Source organism: Anolis sagrei, chromosome 3 (assembly GCF_037176765.1).
Source record: "Anolis sagrei isolate rAnoSag1 chromosome 3, rAnoSag1.mat, whole genome shotgun sequence".
Classification (NCBI taxonomy): Eukaryota; Metazoa; Chordata; class Lepidosauria; order Squamata; family Dactyloidae; genus Anolis; species Anolis sagrei.
Genome location: NC_090023.1, coordinates 206,431,973 through 206,449,474, shown reverse-complemented (window position 1 = coordinate 206,449,474; position 17,502 = coordinate 206,431,973). Strand labels below are relative to the sequence as shown.

General features: G+C 36.8%; 1 protein-coding gene across 26 annotated transcripts in view; it reads right to left on the bottom strand.

Moving 5' to 3' along the window:
• Positions 1–17,502, bottom strand: part of ABLIM1 (actin binding LIM protein 1) — a 271,609-nt gene that overhangs the window by 34,917 nt on the left and 219,190 nt on the right. For 9 of the 26 annotated variants that reach the window (XM_060768480.2, XM_060768478.2, XM_060768463.2 and 6 more), the window contains 4 exons: positions 13,236–13,280; positions 11,725–11,760; positions 10,296–10,425; positions 3,197–3,217 (listed from right to left, as the gene is read on the bottom strand). In XM_060768480.2, coding sequence (XP_060624463.1) covers positions 3,197–3,217; positions 10,296–10,425; positions 11,725–11,760; positions 13,236–13,280 — 232 coding nt within the window. The remainder of the gene's footprint in view (positions 1–3,196; positions 3,218–10,295; positions 10,426–11,724; positions 11,761–13,235; positions 13,281–17,502) is intronic. The other 17 variants (XM_060768483.2, XM_067465812.1, XM_060768471.2 and 14 more) reach the window with 3 other exon arrangements.

Below are 17,502 nucleotides of genomic sequence, written 5' to 3'. Positions count from 1 at the left end.
TGGGCAAGCCGTGAAAAGGAATGGGAAATTACATGGTAATGATTCAATATCAGCTGGGTTTAAAACTTTCATAAAAAGAAACACAAGTTTTGGCAAAGTAATTTCCAAGCAATCCCAGATCAAACTGAGTGATTTCTACATTAAACACACTTAGAAGAATCTCACAGAATTCAAATGATTATATATACAAGAGAAGGAAAGACAAAGCACCTTTGAGTTATTCTGGTTAATGTCTACTATCGTTACCTTTCTCTACTTGTTCAAACCAGCATCACTCCCTTCTTCTCAAGGAACATCTGTCTGTCTGTCTGTCTGTCTGTCTATCTATCTATCTATCTGTTCTAAAATCTCCATTAAATTACAGAAAAGTAGGCCTAGATCAAAATATTTTGTAATATGAACTACAACAGCAAACAGCTTTCCATCCCTTTGAATAATGCTGGTTTGCATCAAACCCTTTTTTGAGATTTGAAGAAATGCTCCAACGAAGAAGAAAAAATAAAGCAGTGATAAATTACATCAGTAACAATTTCCTTCCCTTTTATGAATATCCCATAAATAATAGCATTATCCTGTATTATCCTTAACTGAACAAAATAAGAACTACATATGTGTATGTCTAGGTTATGTTTGAGGCCAAAATGATGGATTTTGATATGACCTGTAAATAAACTGAAACTCATTCCAGGGAGACAGGAAACACCAATGCCTCCCCAATGGACAACTGCCCTGTCCACTATTGCCATTTTCCCCAAAACTTCAGAAAAAGTGCCACAATGGAAAGAGTAGGTGGAATTGTTGCTTTTTTAGGTTTTCCCAAGATAGATGATGATGATGATGATGATGATGTTTATTTATACCTCGCTTTTTATCTCCACAAGGAGACTCAAAGCAGCTAAGCTCTTGTCTTTCACTACTTTACTCTGAGAAGGAAATATTTTATTTTTTTGATAAGGGCTAAGGTATGTAAGCACATGGACCCATAAATAAGTTAGTCCAGGTTTCTTATGTTAATAATTTTACTAAAATTCCTAAACCTATACATGATGAAGTACTCAGAAAAGAAACTGTTTTCCTGCTACAACAACTACTTAATCAATACTAGTGTAACAACTTCTGGTTTTTGGCCGCAGAGGGTCAAATGAAGGGTTGAAGTCTATTAAAGTCATATTTAGATGCAGGACCTTTCAAAACTGCAAATGTAAAAGGGCTCCAGAATTCATTCTCAACATATGGGGATCACTACAATTTTTACACACCAACGATCACTACAATTCCACATGTTAAAAATGTCCTTTGTTTGGGCATATATATAACCTGTATTAAAACTATTCAACCTTTTCAAATAAAAACAACAATATCAAGGAAGCTTTTGCACATTTTAGCACAATTTTTTTATTTCACTTTCCCCCCATATATTTATAACCCTCTCTTTAAGCCAATGCACTCTTGAAACAGCTAATAAAGCAAGAGGATTAAAAATTGCCAACTGATACCACAAAAGTAGTAATTATAAATATAGAAGAATATGAATAGATATTTAAGTTTGAGATAAATCTGAGTTTAATTAGGTTAGCCTGATTATCAAAGAACTATATCATTAAAAGATAGGACAGATGAAAAGAATTGAACAAAATCAATGCCAGACATGTCTCTTTGGGGGCAGGTTGTATCAGACCCTTCTATCAAACTGAAAGCGAGTACATAAAATGCTACTTAGGAAGTCCACTTCATTAATCCTATTTATTTCAAAAGTTCAGATCCAGGGTGCTTCCAAGATGCACTCGCAATTAAAATGTACTGTATAGCTATTTCATATTCTCCTTATTAGTAGTATTTATCTTTCTTTTCTGTGATAAATACAGACTAAGCAGTTGGAAAACAAAGGAAAGGTACACCTGGTATCGTATGTATTTATTTATGTATAAATCAATCTGTTTGACAAACAATTCATTTCAGAAATCTGGATTGACTTATCCACTGGTCAAAGCTGAAATAGGGGCTTAAGATGAAGGCATTGAGAAGAGGCAAAGGCAAGAAGCACTCCCACTTCATTTCCACTGCCTTGCCCCCCAAAAAAGAGAGAAAAACACAAATGCCTCTTTCTTTCCTTGCTTTCTTTTCTTTATTAGCCCAAGTAGCATTCTGCAGCAATGTGGGAGAGCTTGAATAATGTGGTGTACCTGCCATTTTGGATACCTGAGGTTGAGCAGAAGAGTGGCCATTTTAAATAAGGGCTTCTGGTATAAGTTTCTATAGACTATAGGAGCCATTTTTAATAGTGGCATAAGGTAAGTTTTATCCTTGACTGATCTATAAGTCAAAGCAAAATCCATAGCATTGGCCTCCAAATCTGCCCTCCATTTACAGATGAGGCCCATGTATACACTCTTGGTAATTCCAGGAGTGAGATGGGATGGTGGCATGAGAAAAGCCTCACTAAGAAGCATTGTGTGTCATAACCAGCGATCTATATCCTCGTGTATTATTGTTACATGCCATCCAGTTGCCTTTGGCCTATGGTGACCTGAAAGTTAAGAGACCCCCAAAAGATCATCTTGTAAACAGCCCTTGCCGCATCTGACCCACACAGGACAATGGCCTCTCCAATTGAATCAAACAGCAACCTATAAAACAATCTTCCTCTTTCCTACTAGCTTCAACTTTATTAAGCATAAGCATGTTATCCAGTGAGTCAATTCATCGCATTACATGTGCTCAGTTTAGTCATTTTGTCTTCTAGTGAAAATTCAAAGTCAAATTGCTTTCTGTCCCGTTTATTTGTTCTATCTGTGACATTTAAACTAAACACGTCAGTTTTGATATTATGTGCAACAAAATGAAAATAAAACCCCTTCTGGTTCTGGGACAGGGAGGCATATGATTTCAGTGGATTACTTATGTATCAAAGATTATATATATATATATATATATATATGTGTGTGTGTGTGTGTGTGTGTGTGTGTGTGTGTGTGAAAATGAATCAGTCTATTTACAAGTCTTTATGAAAGCAACAGTATTTGTTGCTGGAATGTAGAAAAAAAATCATGAATTTAGCATGTGTTAAACAAACAAAATGAAGGGAACTGTTAAATTGATCCTGGCAAAGAAGCTAGTGGGTTAAGAGGGAGGGTTAAAATTGGTTTAAAAAACCAATTAGAAATGAGTGCCAATGAATAACCGAGAAGTAGCATACCTATGTAGAATGAAGCTGTATCTAGGAAAAGAAAAGGCATAAATCAAATGAAGAAAAGAATGTGAAAACAAATGGAAAAATAAAGCTGAGTACAGTCACAGGAATAACAGTGAGACATTTCAGTGTGAAATAAAAGACAAATAATACCACAATACAGAGATGATATCTCTACATAGAGGACTAGAATGCAGTCATTGGTTCTACATTTTGATTCTCAGTTCAGCGGATATTTCAAAACATTAAACCTATGTCATAATTGGCCTCATTTTATACAAATGTATACAAGTTAAGTCTCCCTCATCAGAAAATTCAAAATCCAAAATACTCCAAAAACTGAAACGTTTGTTGACACCTGCCAATTTCCATGTTCGAGGAAAGGGGGCTAGCCGCATGTCCAGCAACTGCTGAGTTTCTTTTCAAGGAGCCCTGGTGTGGGAAACAGAAGTAGAGAAGAGACTCTACTTACATAAGACCCTTGTGAAAGAGCAGACATCCCAGACATTTCCTTGCTTGTCTTATACCTGGCAAATGCAGGGAAGGTGACCTGGAAATGACTGCAAGAGCAAATACAGGGCAACTTTATTGGATGCTGCCTGTATCCAGCTCTGAGAGATGAAGAAATAAATTCAAGAGGTGCATGATGGTGATGGTGGGTTTATTTGTGAAAAGTGGGGAAAGTGTGCTGATAACGTGTGACTAGCCCTCTGGACAATGGAAGTTATTTGATTTGTCAGAAATATGTTGCTGCCTCCATATGATTACTAAAACCAAGATTTGGCATGTAGGGAGGGTAGGTAGGAAGAAAGTCCGGGGAAAAAAATCTTATCTATTTTCCCAAGAACAAGATTCACATTTAAGGAATATGTGAAAAAGACACAAGAATTCAACACAACAATCTGTTGCCATAAGCAATAATCTGAACCAGTCTTATGAATGTTAAGGTAAAGAAACTGTAGTTGGCAACAAGACAGAGGCAGAGTTTAGGAGAAGAAGAGCAGGAAAGGAAATGAGAAAGTAATCATCTGGAGACTGTAGAAGTAGCACAAAGGAGACAATAAAGAAAGGAGCTGTTTGAGGGTCGTGGGTGGATGGCTGGGGGGAGGTGCTAAAAATGGAACACAAATGCAGCCAATGCTATAAATAAAACAAAACACTGATACCACCTAAGAACACTCCATTGACTTGTGAAATTCCACAGTCCTTTCACCTAGTGGCAATGTCTAATCCATCTTGTTGTGTTGTCTTGAGGATTACAAGTAAATGAAGTACCTTGATTACAGTTGTGTTCCAATCATAGATGCGAAGTTAGGGTTAGCTAAAATATTTTAAGCCACAGCATATGACACCACTTACAGAGATTCTGTAAGTGGTGTCACATGCTGATAAGGTTTAGACCAATACTATTGTTATAGACAAATGGAGGTGGGGAAGAAGTAGGCAAAGAATTCCTGTATTCCATGGTTCACAACAGAAACACCTGTTTTTTTAAATAAATGAATGAATGCTCTAAACCAAATGTAGGTTACCTGATACATTACAGATTTTTGAATTTACAGCTTCCATTAACCTCAGCCAGCAAGGGCACAGGTAATTAAGAATTAAAGTCAAAGCTATCTAGAAAACACCAGGTTACCAAACTCTGTCCTATGAACATTTAAATATTGTTTGCTTCCATGTTGCCATGAGGAATCTAGCTAAGAATGCAAGATAAATTGCTTTGCTTTGATGCATAGTTTCACATCACAGTTATGCATGACAAATTGCTAGGAGGTGAATCATCTGCTAGATCAATGGTTCTCAACCTGTGGGTCCCCAGGTATTTTGGCATACAGCTCCCAGAAATCCCAACCTGTTTACTAGCTGTTAGGATTTCTGGGAGTTAAAGGCCAAAACATCTGGGGACCCATAGATTGCGAACCACTGTGCTAGATCTACATTATCAAGGCAGGTGAACTTTCTGCAATTCTTGTAAAGACTCACAACAATTGATGCACAGAAGTGGGGAAACCCAGCATGGGGAGAGACAACCAATAAGTATGGATTGCAGATACCTAGGTAACATGAACACATATTCTTGCTTTTAAGTATCTATCAACTACTGTCATATTGCTAGTGGAGGGCTTTTGTCAATGAATCAAGGAGTGAAGTACAGTGTTTCTTCGCGGTTCACTTTTAGCGGACTCACTGTTTTGTGGGTTTTTGAAAATATTAATAAAAATATTAAATATTAAATATTTGCATCCAGTGGAGGCCAGGGAGGCCAGGAACCCCGGAAGGGCAGTGGCCTGAGGTGCGGTGGGGAAGGCCTGCCTCCCTGCATAGCTCTGGAGGCTCTGCAGAGGCCAGGGAGGGACGCAGGTGCCTTTGGGATGGGCCAGGAGGCAGCTAAGGAAGCGCAGGTAAGAAAATAATATATAAAAAATATAAAATAATGTATAAATATTTAAATTAATATGGCGTCCCTACTTCATTGATTTTCACTTATCGTGGGTGGTCCTGGAACAGAACCCCCACAACAAGTGAGGGAACACTGTACTCTTCCCCTCCCCCCCCCAGCTTTTCCAAGGAACACACAGGAGGAAGAATCAGTCCATCCTACGGCAGAAGGAAACTAGATGGAGATGACTACATGTCCCTATTATGCAAGATTTATACCATCCCTACCTCCTTTCTCCTGATTTTGCAATTCAAAATGACAAACAAAGACATACATTCAAACAACCAAACAGACATATACTTTAGAAAATAATAACTACAAGCTGGACCTTAATGAAGTTTAGCCATGTTGAACCCCAAAGAGCCAGGAGCTTTCAGGTGTCATGAAAAGTGATGGGAATGCATTGAAAGAATGAGAAGAGCACATGGAACTAGATTTATGGATCAAGTACATGCAAACATGAGCTGTGTCTTTGTTTTTAAGGGACCTCATGTGTAAAGTATGACATGAGCTTTGCTGTTGTGAATATTAAAACAAATTGGCAGGAAAAAGTTGTAAGTATGAATTACACTAGATAAGAGAGGCTTGAGATCTATATGTATTGCTACAAGGTTCGCAACATCTTTGTATTGCTAAAAATCAACAATCCAGGACACTGATATACACAGAATCTCATATATCTAATCTTTACTTGAATTTTATTGTAGAAACGAGACCAGTTCCTAAATAAGAGACACTGGCAGTGTTATTAGGGGCAGAAAGATTTAAATAGCAAGGTTAAGGGAAGGTATTTCTGAAGAGATCAATAATAGGATTTGTATATAGGATATAAAGTAATGATAGTGCACTTTTATCATGAGCACATGAGAATTTTGTATAAATATATAGTCATAAAATGTAGAAAGTCATATCTATATAGTAAAATGTATGCTTTGCATGCAAAAGATTGCAGCATTAATATCTGGAACTTTAATCCAGCGTTGAGAGAGATACCCGAGAGAAACCCTAATAAGACTTTGCCAATCTGCACAGAAAATATAAGGCAGGTTGCTAAGTTAAGAACTGGTATGTACTATACAGGCAGTCCCCAAGTTATGAACAAGACAGGTTTTGTAGGACTGTTCTTAAGTTGAATTTGTAGGTAAGTCAGAATAGGTACATTTTTAAAGATAGATAGATAAGCTTTAGATACATAGTGATGGGTTAACACCCTGTAGTGTTTGTTTTGCTGTTTGTGCTTCTGTTCAAAAGATTTCATCTCACTTTCTGTTCCTGTGAGAATTGGAGTTTGAAAAAAATGATTGTTGTGGAAACAAGAATTTGTGATAAAGTTTCAGTGGAGATAACTCTTCTGAAAGTGAATTTCCCTTTCAAGGGGTAGATTTCTCTCACTTTTTGTTGTCTCTCTACGAGTCATTTGTAATTTGGATGTTTGTAACTCAGGGACTGCCTATATATAGATGTGTTCTTTAATTCACAGCATGTGTTTGCTTTAAAGTGACAAATACCTATCCATATTGTCAGATTGACTTGTGAAATTATTTCATTACTATGGCAAAATTGTATCAAGAAAAAGAGCAATGTTAGGATATAACTAAAGAATAGTTCTGCAAATCTGTCTTGAATGGTGGATTAGTGTGCTAGAGTGAGGTATGTTTGGGGAGATGTGTTTTTAGAGTGCTGATAGACAGAGATCAATCTTAAGCTTGATATTTATCCAAAAGTTAAATTCCCAAGATGACAACTTTCTGTGTCCTTAATTTTCAGTTGTAATATTTCCTAACATATAGGAGATGTTTACTCTTGAACACTTAAGGAGGACCCTTAGAAAGGACATACTTCCTCAGAAAGAAGAAGATATGTCACATCTAACATGGTTGTTATGACACAAGTCTGAGGCATGCTTGGAGCCACATAGCTGATAGCCACCTGATGGAGATGCTCCTTATTAGCTTTCCTGGAATGCTAATAAATCTCCAATCTGTTGGGCGCTAGCTTGACTGGCCTGTCTCCTTACCTTTGACATGGGGGATGAAGTGGTGTCGGAAAGGGGAGTAAGGGCGGGAGTCATTGTGGGTGGAGATGGGACTGCTAGTGCGCAGGTGGGCTAACCGCTGCACACCATTAGACAGCAGCTCTGCGGCAGCAAGGAATCGTGAGGCAGGACAAAATGGAAACAAAGAAAGAGAACACAAAATAAGACAAAGCAGGGAAGCAGGAGGCTGGGAAAGGACAGAGGGAAAGAAGCACTCAACAGGCTAGGAGCCTGAAAACGAGGGAGGAAAAAAAGGTTAAAATAAAGTTCCAAGCTAGAGAAGTGTTAGGAAAATTCACAGAAAGACAGCGACAACTCAGATTTGCACTGGATATTTCTCTGTTCCTGTTTCAGATGTTATTATCTAACTATATAAATGCATCACACATTTTCAAAAGTAGCAGCTGCCTAGACAAGGACATACCAATGTATGATGAGAAAGTATATGGTAAAAAGAAAGGTAAAAGTTTTTTTGGAAGAATACCAGAAATGTATTGCCATTTCCAATGCAACTCCTGTTGAAGGTTCTTTAATACTATACAAATACTCCAAAACAGCCACAAAAATTGTAATTAGGGTAGGCTTTCATGTGGCTTAATAGTAAATATCCACAAATTTCTTCAGGTCACTTGGGAAAACATTCCCAAAAATCTAGAAATCTGAGAGTACACAAAACTTGCAAATATCTGTTTCTTTGCAAAATAATAATAATAACTATAACAGATTTTTTTAAAATCCCAATTATTTTAAAACGTAAATAATGACCTGTGTATATTTAGTCACACAATGATATAAAATCATCTAACATATCAATAAAGCAGGATCCTAGAAAATAATCTGATCCTGAATTGAGACGTTTCCTACTTGTTATTCCATATTACTGTTTTGTTTTTAGCTGAATATGATTCATTGATAACTCCATGTCCCTATTCATATTTGCATATTATAATTTTAAACCCACATATTGGCCTCAATTAAAAGTAATTCTGTGGTTCAGCATTCTATGAGAATCTTGCTGGGCTTGGATATTCCCCTTTCCTTCTGAGAGCAGTATATTTCACTTCAGTTTTTGAAAACTGAAAATTTAGCATTATATCCAAACTCTAAGCTGTAGGCAATCTCTATATTTATTGAAGCAAACCAGCATCACAGACTATCATTTGAAGTTAGCATGCTTTAGTAAACCTCAATTTGTCTGAGTCTGAATACAAACTTCAGTTAATTTAAAATACTAGCAAAAAGTTCAAATCTCTTCTTCATAGTCATGTCAGAAGAAGATAATGGAAAGGGAAAGTACAAATCTAGAATATTCATTCACATAAAACTAAGACATAGTTTAGCATTATATCTGAATCAGGTTATTGTCTCTCTGGGCCAATCATAATGGATAAAAATGTAGAAAAGTGGGGCCTTTTAAGATTCTGTGCTGTCAGACAACGTGTATCTTAAATCACCGCCACCATCACAATTCAACATGTTAGCACTTCTCTGTGCCACATTATCAAAAGAAAAATTCCTGGCAAATCAGCCATTTTCATCAGCATCTGAAACTGCTACAGGAATATAAAACATGTGGATATTGGGGGTAAAAAAAACAAGGAAATCAAAAGTAGTTAATCAGTGCTCTGGTTTATCGTTGAAATAACTGAGAAGAAGCACCATTTTTATTCTTATTTATCTCAAAACTGCAATATTTTAATTGGCTCTTCCTCCTCCCAGCAGTATATTTCATGAAACTAATGGTCTGCTGAAGTCTTCATAAGGAACAGAAGGATCAGTCATCTTACCAGACACAGGCACAAATTATGTTATGCTTTGAAGTAACAAATATGTAAATTAAGGAGGAATACTGAGTTACTAAATCACCGGACTGACCCGCTTGCCTTCTATGATGTCATCGATAAACACCACAAATAGTCCTGTCGCGTCTAAATGTTATTTAAATAACATTCTTAGAATTTCCAAAGAACCACCTGAAGAAAGTAAACTGGGCACCTGAAACAATGTTTGATACAACTGGTATTTATAATAGGAATTTCTCTTGCAAAATTGTAAAGAAGCTCACCCAGTGGCCCTTGTATTCATTTGCTCAAGAATCCTAAACAAAGCATTTTCCCTTTTTGAAAGGACAGCTTTATATTTTCAGCATCAGAGCACAGAGGTTACACATTTCTCTGGTTATATGATCTACGTAATCTGACTATCAGGAGTAGGCACAATTTCAAAAACTGAGACTCATTAAAACGATGCAAATAGTCTGAAATTCAAATTTACATTTCACTTGTAACTATTTTGGTTTTTTGAAGTGTGTTATTTTCCCCTAAGATTCCAACATTCCCTTGACCCATTCCAAGGAAGTTGTGAGTTTTTTTCCTCCTATTTGCAGCAATCCTTTTTTAAAGAGAGATTTAAATCAAAAGGGAGGTGGGTGAAAGAATTCAAGCATTTTATAAGATGCAAAAAGTTTATTTATTTATTTACTTTATTTCTACCCTGCCTTTCTCCCCATGGGGACTCAAGGCAGCTCCTGTCTAATCCTGGAAAAGAATATCTCTTTTCTATACAATTCCATGACATGACGAAATAAAAGTTCTAAGATTTGGACATATTATTTCATCAGAGCTTACCAGGTCTGTGAAAATGCTGTGGTGAACGTGACATTGTGGGAGTATAGCTGTGACGACTGTATACAGGAGAGCCAATGGAACCTTGACTTGTGGATCGCTGTATCATCCGATCCCGAAGATCTTGATAACCCTGAAGAAAAAATATGTATATGTTTTGCATATCAATCATGATCACAATATTGGGCCTTGTCATGTTCCTATTTATGCACACATAAGGTACTGCCAAGGTATTGCTCGATATTGCTAAAATGTTATGGATGGTATCCTTGAAGTGACTGGCTTGATTCTGAAGGAGCTGGGGGTGGTGACAGCCGACAGGGAGTTCTGGAGTGGGCTGGTCCATGAGGTCACGAAGAGTCGGAAGTGACTGAACGAATAAACAACAAAAGCTAAAATGTTTTGCTGAATTGGTTTCCTGAATGTCACTGCTATGACAGGTCAGAAATCAACTAGATATTACAAGGGGTATTTCCATCACAACTCTAACGTCATTCTGGAAATTCAGCAAGTGGAAGGAGTTATTAAAAAGAAACATCTCCTAGGCTATATTCTTAACCATTAAGCTGCTGACTGACACTGATTCAATGGTCTATTCAAGTTGGAAAAAACATCTGTGTTTAGACCTATTAGATTACTGAATTTTGCAAGACCTTTAGTTGACAGAATAGGAATGGGTCTCCACATTAAGATACAAGCTCCATCTTGACTTTTGAAGGGTGCATTACACATGATTATTTAGGAAAGTAGATGTGTGTGTCGATTTCTACCCATCTTGCCATATACTGTATAAAATTTTTTCTCAGGTTTGCTAGATATTCAAACAGTGTTAATGTTATTCAGTAAACTTCATTACTGAATTCTTTTCTGATTTTTATTTACCTTTAACTCTGTTTTCTGAAATTTCAGTTCCCTGTTGTTATCTGACAAAACATGTCGTTTCTATGCATTTCCTAGTTTCTCCAAAATGACTCTATGGTAATAATAATAACAACAACAACAGCAGCAACAACAACGCCTTATTTATAGCCTGTCCTATCTCCCCGAAGGGATGCTTCTACTGGAGCTTTTTCATTCAATGGGGTTTGCTATTACCTGTATATTGTGTACCCATGCAAAGTGCTGAAATGCATCGCCTGTGGATACAGGGAACTTAGTGTACTGTTCACTAAATCATTTTTAAGAAGACTCATACACTACCATTGTGGGACAACATCAATTAAATGCATTGAGAGCTATTACTTAAGAATTATAACTAAAGTTTTCATATCCATTTTATTAATTCATTATATCTAACACAGTGGTTTTTTGCATTCACAGAATTGTGGGTTTCCAGGAGACTGTTTCTGGATTGGAAAAGTATTAGTACTCTTTTATTAATAATAATATTGGAGAAGCAACACACTTATGGCCGAATTTCCATCAAACTTACTTCTGCTGATGGGGTTGGTGAGAGTGTCCTTGGAGACTGAAAAATAATAAAAATATTACAGTAATTTTCATCTTGGCATGTTACAGGTGCCTGACTAGCAATATTTTCAGAACTTTTAATCAAAGGTTTAAAAAATGAAGATGATTAGAATCACTCAAATCTAGACTTCCAGCAGACTGCACTTGGTTTGGCTGCCAGATCTAAGAAAATGTCTCATCATCCATGCTTAATTTAATGAAATGCTTTGTAAGAGAAATCTCATAATAGCCAAGTCCATTATAGTTGTAAATCCTAGCTGCAAACATGACATTGACAAACCTTAATAATTTGTCAGTTACTGTAATTCCACTAAAAGCATTCAAAAATACAAATCAATGTATCACTATCTTGTTGGCTCGGGTCTTTAGGTGGCATGTCAAATGCTAGATTTTGGATTGCTTCCACACGAACCTGCCAAATCTTCAATGAGCTAGTGAAGACACTTTTAATGGCTGCCTCAGTAAAATCTGGCCAAATTAAACAAGGAAATATAATATCCTAATTATATGTAAAGAAAAATAGAAACAACCAGTCAATCGTCTTTTTATACCTTTTCATAATTTGTCATAAACATTATTATAACAATTCAATTTATGAGTGGTTATTTCAGGAAAAAGGACTGAGATGAATATATGTATTATGTGGCCAACCATTCCTTTTTTCCAGTAATTTATTCAGCTTCATAACTGCCACTTTTCAATGTACATTTGGTGAAGCAATGATGACCATTGCCATTCTGTGGTCTTCATAGTTGAACGGAGGTTTTGTACCACACCTAAGACCAACATTACAACACATGGGTTCTTGTGTAAGTCACAGATGGATTTTTATTGCGGGGTGTGTATGTGTATATTCATTTCACAACAATCTGGACACAGCTCAGTGAAAAGATTGGATTCAAGAAACGATAATACAAATGGTTCTTCAATAGCTTGTAGTCACTTCCCAAAATCCTGTAAGAAATAGCACTTCTCATTCACTTTTCACGTGCATGTCTTAATTACTTAATATGAATACAATTTAATAAAAATGCTAGTAGCCTACTTCTGACTCATCTAACATCTTGGTTTTGAAGCCTGTCCCAGGACCACGAAAAACAGGGAGACCGACAAGCCACAAATCATGGCTAATCAGCTTGGTGAATCAGATGTTAGGCAGACTGAGAAATAAATCAGTTCATCTATTTCTATGTGAAAGGCCATCTTTGGATCCAACTCATGTTTTCTGCTTCGTTGTTCAACCTAGTCTCTGAAGTTACGGAGAGGCATGGTCTAAAATGCTAGATGCTTTCCGTCTATTCTAACAATGTGTCATTTGTCCAATGATCTCTTATTACAACTTGCACACAGACACAAAATATACCAATTATGCAGGTCAAGCATATGAGAAACTGATTTTGTTTCATACCAGTTTTATTATTATAGCCAATATCACCTCAATGGATTTTGCACTGTCTTTTTTTTTCAACTTACACTTTCATCCTGCACAGGAGAACTGCCATATCTTGAACTCTGAGTCTGTCAAGGAAAGTTTGGGTTCATCATTCTTTTTGTAAATTCTAAAAAGGTTTTCACAAAAATAATAATAATGCAAAGCCTATAAACTACTCATTTCAGGCGTACTGGGAAATGAAAAGATAACCTGGTGGAATCTAGCAAGAGCAAAATGTCAAGTACTTCATGAATGAATGAAACTTGGCCCTCATGAAACACCTGATATAATGTTAACAAATTTATCTTACATAAATTTGTCTAATTATCTAAGCCATCCAAACTGGTGGCCATTATTTCCATATTATTAATGTAATGCATATATACTCTGTGGGTTGTCTGATACACTTGCTCCTAAACAAGAGTATTATCCATAAGATTTAATATGTCTCTACCTTAAATTTCCATAATGTTTTCTATCACGTAGTCTTAATACGAAATTGAACTTCAGCAAAGATGTTAGATCTTGGTATGCAATGGTAACTTCAATTCACAGAGACATTAAAGCAATCACAGAGAAGACAACAATCTGAACTTGTATCCAAGTGAAATGCAGAACACGTGACAGGGTTGTTCCCATGTTCTAATTTGATCCTCAATCTCCCCCAGTCTACAGTGTGTGGTGGTTTTGTTATTCAACTTAGTGGAAGGGAAGTTTGTTGTTAATAATATTTCCCCACTCCATCCTAAATCAGGAATTCAGTTGTGTATGTGCACACCCTCAAGTTGTCAACCAACATATGACAACCCCATAAATTCAACAGCATTTTCTTAGGTGCCGTTTTCCAGTTTCTTCCTCGGAAATGTATGTAGCCTACTTGTAATGTTTACATTATTTGTGGCTTCACTGTATCCTTGTTATCACCCTCTATACCAGTGGTTCTCAACCTGTGGGTCCCCTGGTGTTTTGGCCTACAACTCCCAGAAATCCCAGCCAGTTTACCAGCGGTTAGGATTTCTCTGGGAATTAAAGGCCAAAACATCTGGAGACCCACAGATTGAAAACCACTGCTCTATAACCATAAAATATACATGAAATTGTGTTACCCATTCCATGCTAGATCCAGAGGTCCACATAATCCTAGAACCTCAGAGTGTTTTGTAGAACATTGTCTGATGTGCCAGCAACAGCGGATCTTAGATGTGGGCTGCCTAAGTAGTATGGTACAAGCAGCTGAACATTCAGTATTTGTTACAGTCAATGTGGGGCTGTTTGGGGCTGTTTCAGAAGCTGGAGTTTAAGTAGAATGAAACTTTCCAAGAGTTGCCAGTTGCCATTCTGTATCTAACATCTTCTCTGAAGGGTCTGCGCTCAGGTGCCTATTTGCAACAATGCCAGGTTCATAGTTCTGGCACAAAGCCTTTAAAACAACTTAGGAAAAGAATAACAGACAGCTTTGTTTCTCTCCTATTATCCTAATTATCAAGATATTCTGATGGAGACACTCTAGGTGATTCCATATGGATGCAAGATCTGCTCAGAATTCACCAAATGTATCATCTCCTATCCTGCATTACATCTTTCCAAATGATGTTAGGGATACCTGATGACTACTGTATCTCCAGTTTTTGCTGAAGACCTTCACTTCATATAGGCCTATCCTCAACAATTACTTCAACTCACAACGTATTATGGTTTTTCTTTTTAAAAAACTATCTGAACCGGCTGAACTTGTTTACATGAATGTTTTAATAATTGTTTTTAACTGTTGTTTTAACTGTAACTGTTTTATAATTTATGTATTGGCATTGAATAGTTGTCTGTTGTAAAGCCACCCTGAGTGAGGAGTAAGAAGGACAGGATACAAATGCGTGAAATGAATAAACAAATAAATTTGGTCCAATTTCATTTATACCGAACTGGGGACTTTTACAACTTGCACAAAATGAATAGAGGAAGATCTGGTGGAAATTCTATACAGATTTTAAAAGACCAGGAACGGAAGGAAACAATCCCAACACACTGAACATCAAACGTATCTTCAATCACCAGTGGCACCATGACTCATGTGGAGTCACAGCTCAGAGAAGCAGACTGGCATCAATAATTTTATCAGGAGAAAGACTAATGAATGTGAATGCAACCCCCCCCCCCCCCCCAAAAAAAAAAAAACAGGGCAGGAAGAGAAGTTGTTCAAGGTCTTAATGTTAGAATGCTGAAATATGTGTCTTTCTAAACATGGTTTTGTTTCAAAACTCAAAGGCCAATTTAGTCCTATTGCCATATTGTCACTGGTGATTATATGTTTTTAATGATTTTATATGGTTTTTATAATGTGTGCTAAAGGTTTTTAATTGTTCTTTATGACTGTGTGGCATCAAATTGCTGCCAATTTGTAAGCCACCTTGAGTTGCCTTCAGGCTGAGAAAGGAGGCACAGAAATACCATAAATAAAAAAATAAAAAGACAACTCTGCAAGATACCACCAGAAAAGAGAATAATTCTCTTTATCATCATTTAAAGCCAACCATTTCTTCTAGCATTTCTGGGTTAGACTCAATAAGCTTGACACAAGTGAAACTCCTATTTGTTTCACTACGAATGCTCTGTGTGCATTATTATCACAGCAGCAGTCAGCATATAAAAAAGACATTGTCTCAAACAAAAGCAAGAGCAAGGCAGACTGTAGCAGCAGAAGCAACATGTTGCTGGAAGCCCTTAAAAAGAAAAGCAGTCAAAATGGCAGCCCTGGGAAAATATGAACAATGATTTTTTAAAAAGGCATCATACACATGCATCAAAATCTTTAGGTAGCCAAGACGTTTGTCTCCCTTTCAGTCCTTAGAGATTCTGGCAGCAGAATCTGCAAACACGAATATCTCAATAAAACACAATCAAACAGGAAGTTTTTACCTGCCAGAGACATATATTTCTAATTGAGTAACAGATATGAGGGTAAAACAGATTCTTTACATTCATTTCATGTCTGATTCCATTACTGTCACTAGAAAATCAATTACTCTCTTTCACTAGGTGGTGCTATGTGAACACATTTCTACAGCAAGGTCTAAAGCTGTGTCAGTGCTAAACTGGTGCCTGCCACTAATAATAGACTGGAAGAGAGTGAACAAAATAGAAATTAAACTTAATCCAGGCAAGACAGAAGTGCTCACGATCAGTCAAAAGACAGATCAGGATATAAACAGCCTGTGCTGCATGGAGTCAGCCATGTCCACTGAAGACACAGGCTTGCAACTTGCATACTGGATTCAACCCTTAAACTAAAAAGATCAAGTTTCTCTGGTGGCCAAAAATATATTTACACAGTAAAAGATGCTAGACACATCAGATCTGTCCACTGTGGTATATGCCTTATTTACAACCATATTGGATTACTGAAAGATGTATTTTTGAAGAGTGCTCTGAAACTTTAGCTATTTCAAAAAACAACAGCAAGATTGTTGACTGGGGCTGGAGTACACAAATTCCTCGTTGCAACATCTTCATTGCTAGTTGGTTTATTTTCATGCAGATTTCAAAGTGCTCGTTGTGATTTATAAAACCTTATAAAGATTAGGTCAGGCTATACAACAAAAATAAATCCTCTTTATGGACTGCCCTTGTCACAACCAGTCTAACTTTCCAATATTTTGGGATCCTGAACTGAGCTATCAAAATACAGGTTCTTTTTGGGCTTGGTAAATGGCAGTAACACATAATTATACAGAATTTTATCATGTTGAACGTTGTGACATATATGTCACTAGAACACATTAGTAAGAATTACTATTCCACATGGCACTTGGATAATTTAGTCTGAGGCAGTCCCTTGCTGAAGACCTCATGTAACACCATCCTACACATGTGTAGTCAGCACTGAAACCCATTTTGTTCTGTGGAGTAGGTGTGTGTACAGGATTGCAACTGTAGTCATTTCTTGGAAGAGAATATTTTGAACTATCATCTCTCCAGCCATGTACCACTTTTTTGGTCCTTAAATTGCAACAGCTTTCAGGATTTCTTCTTCCATACTTCAGTGTGATCTTTGACTAGCATTGAAGCATGCAATATTTGTTTCCTAGACCTCAGGTATTTCATTCACACTGGTCTTCTTGTTTTGCCCTGTTGATTCCTTGATCCTGCTTTATTGATCTCACCAGATTTTGTACAGATTTCACAGATTTCATTTCACACTAGAGGTTTGCTCTCTTCTCTTTGTCTTCACAATTCCAACATTTTGTACAAAGTATCCGTATTTATTCGAGTCTAATGCACCATCAAACCTATTGTGCCACTCAATTTTCAAAA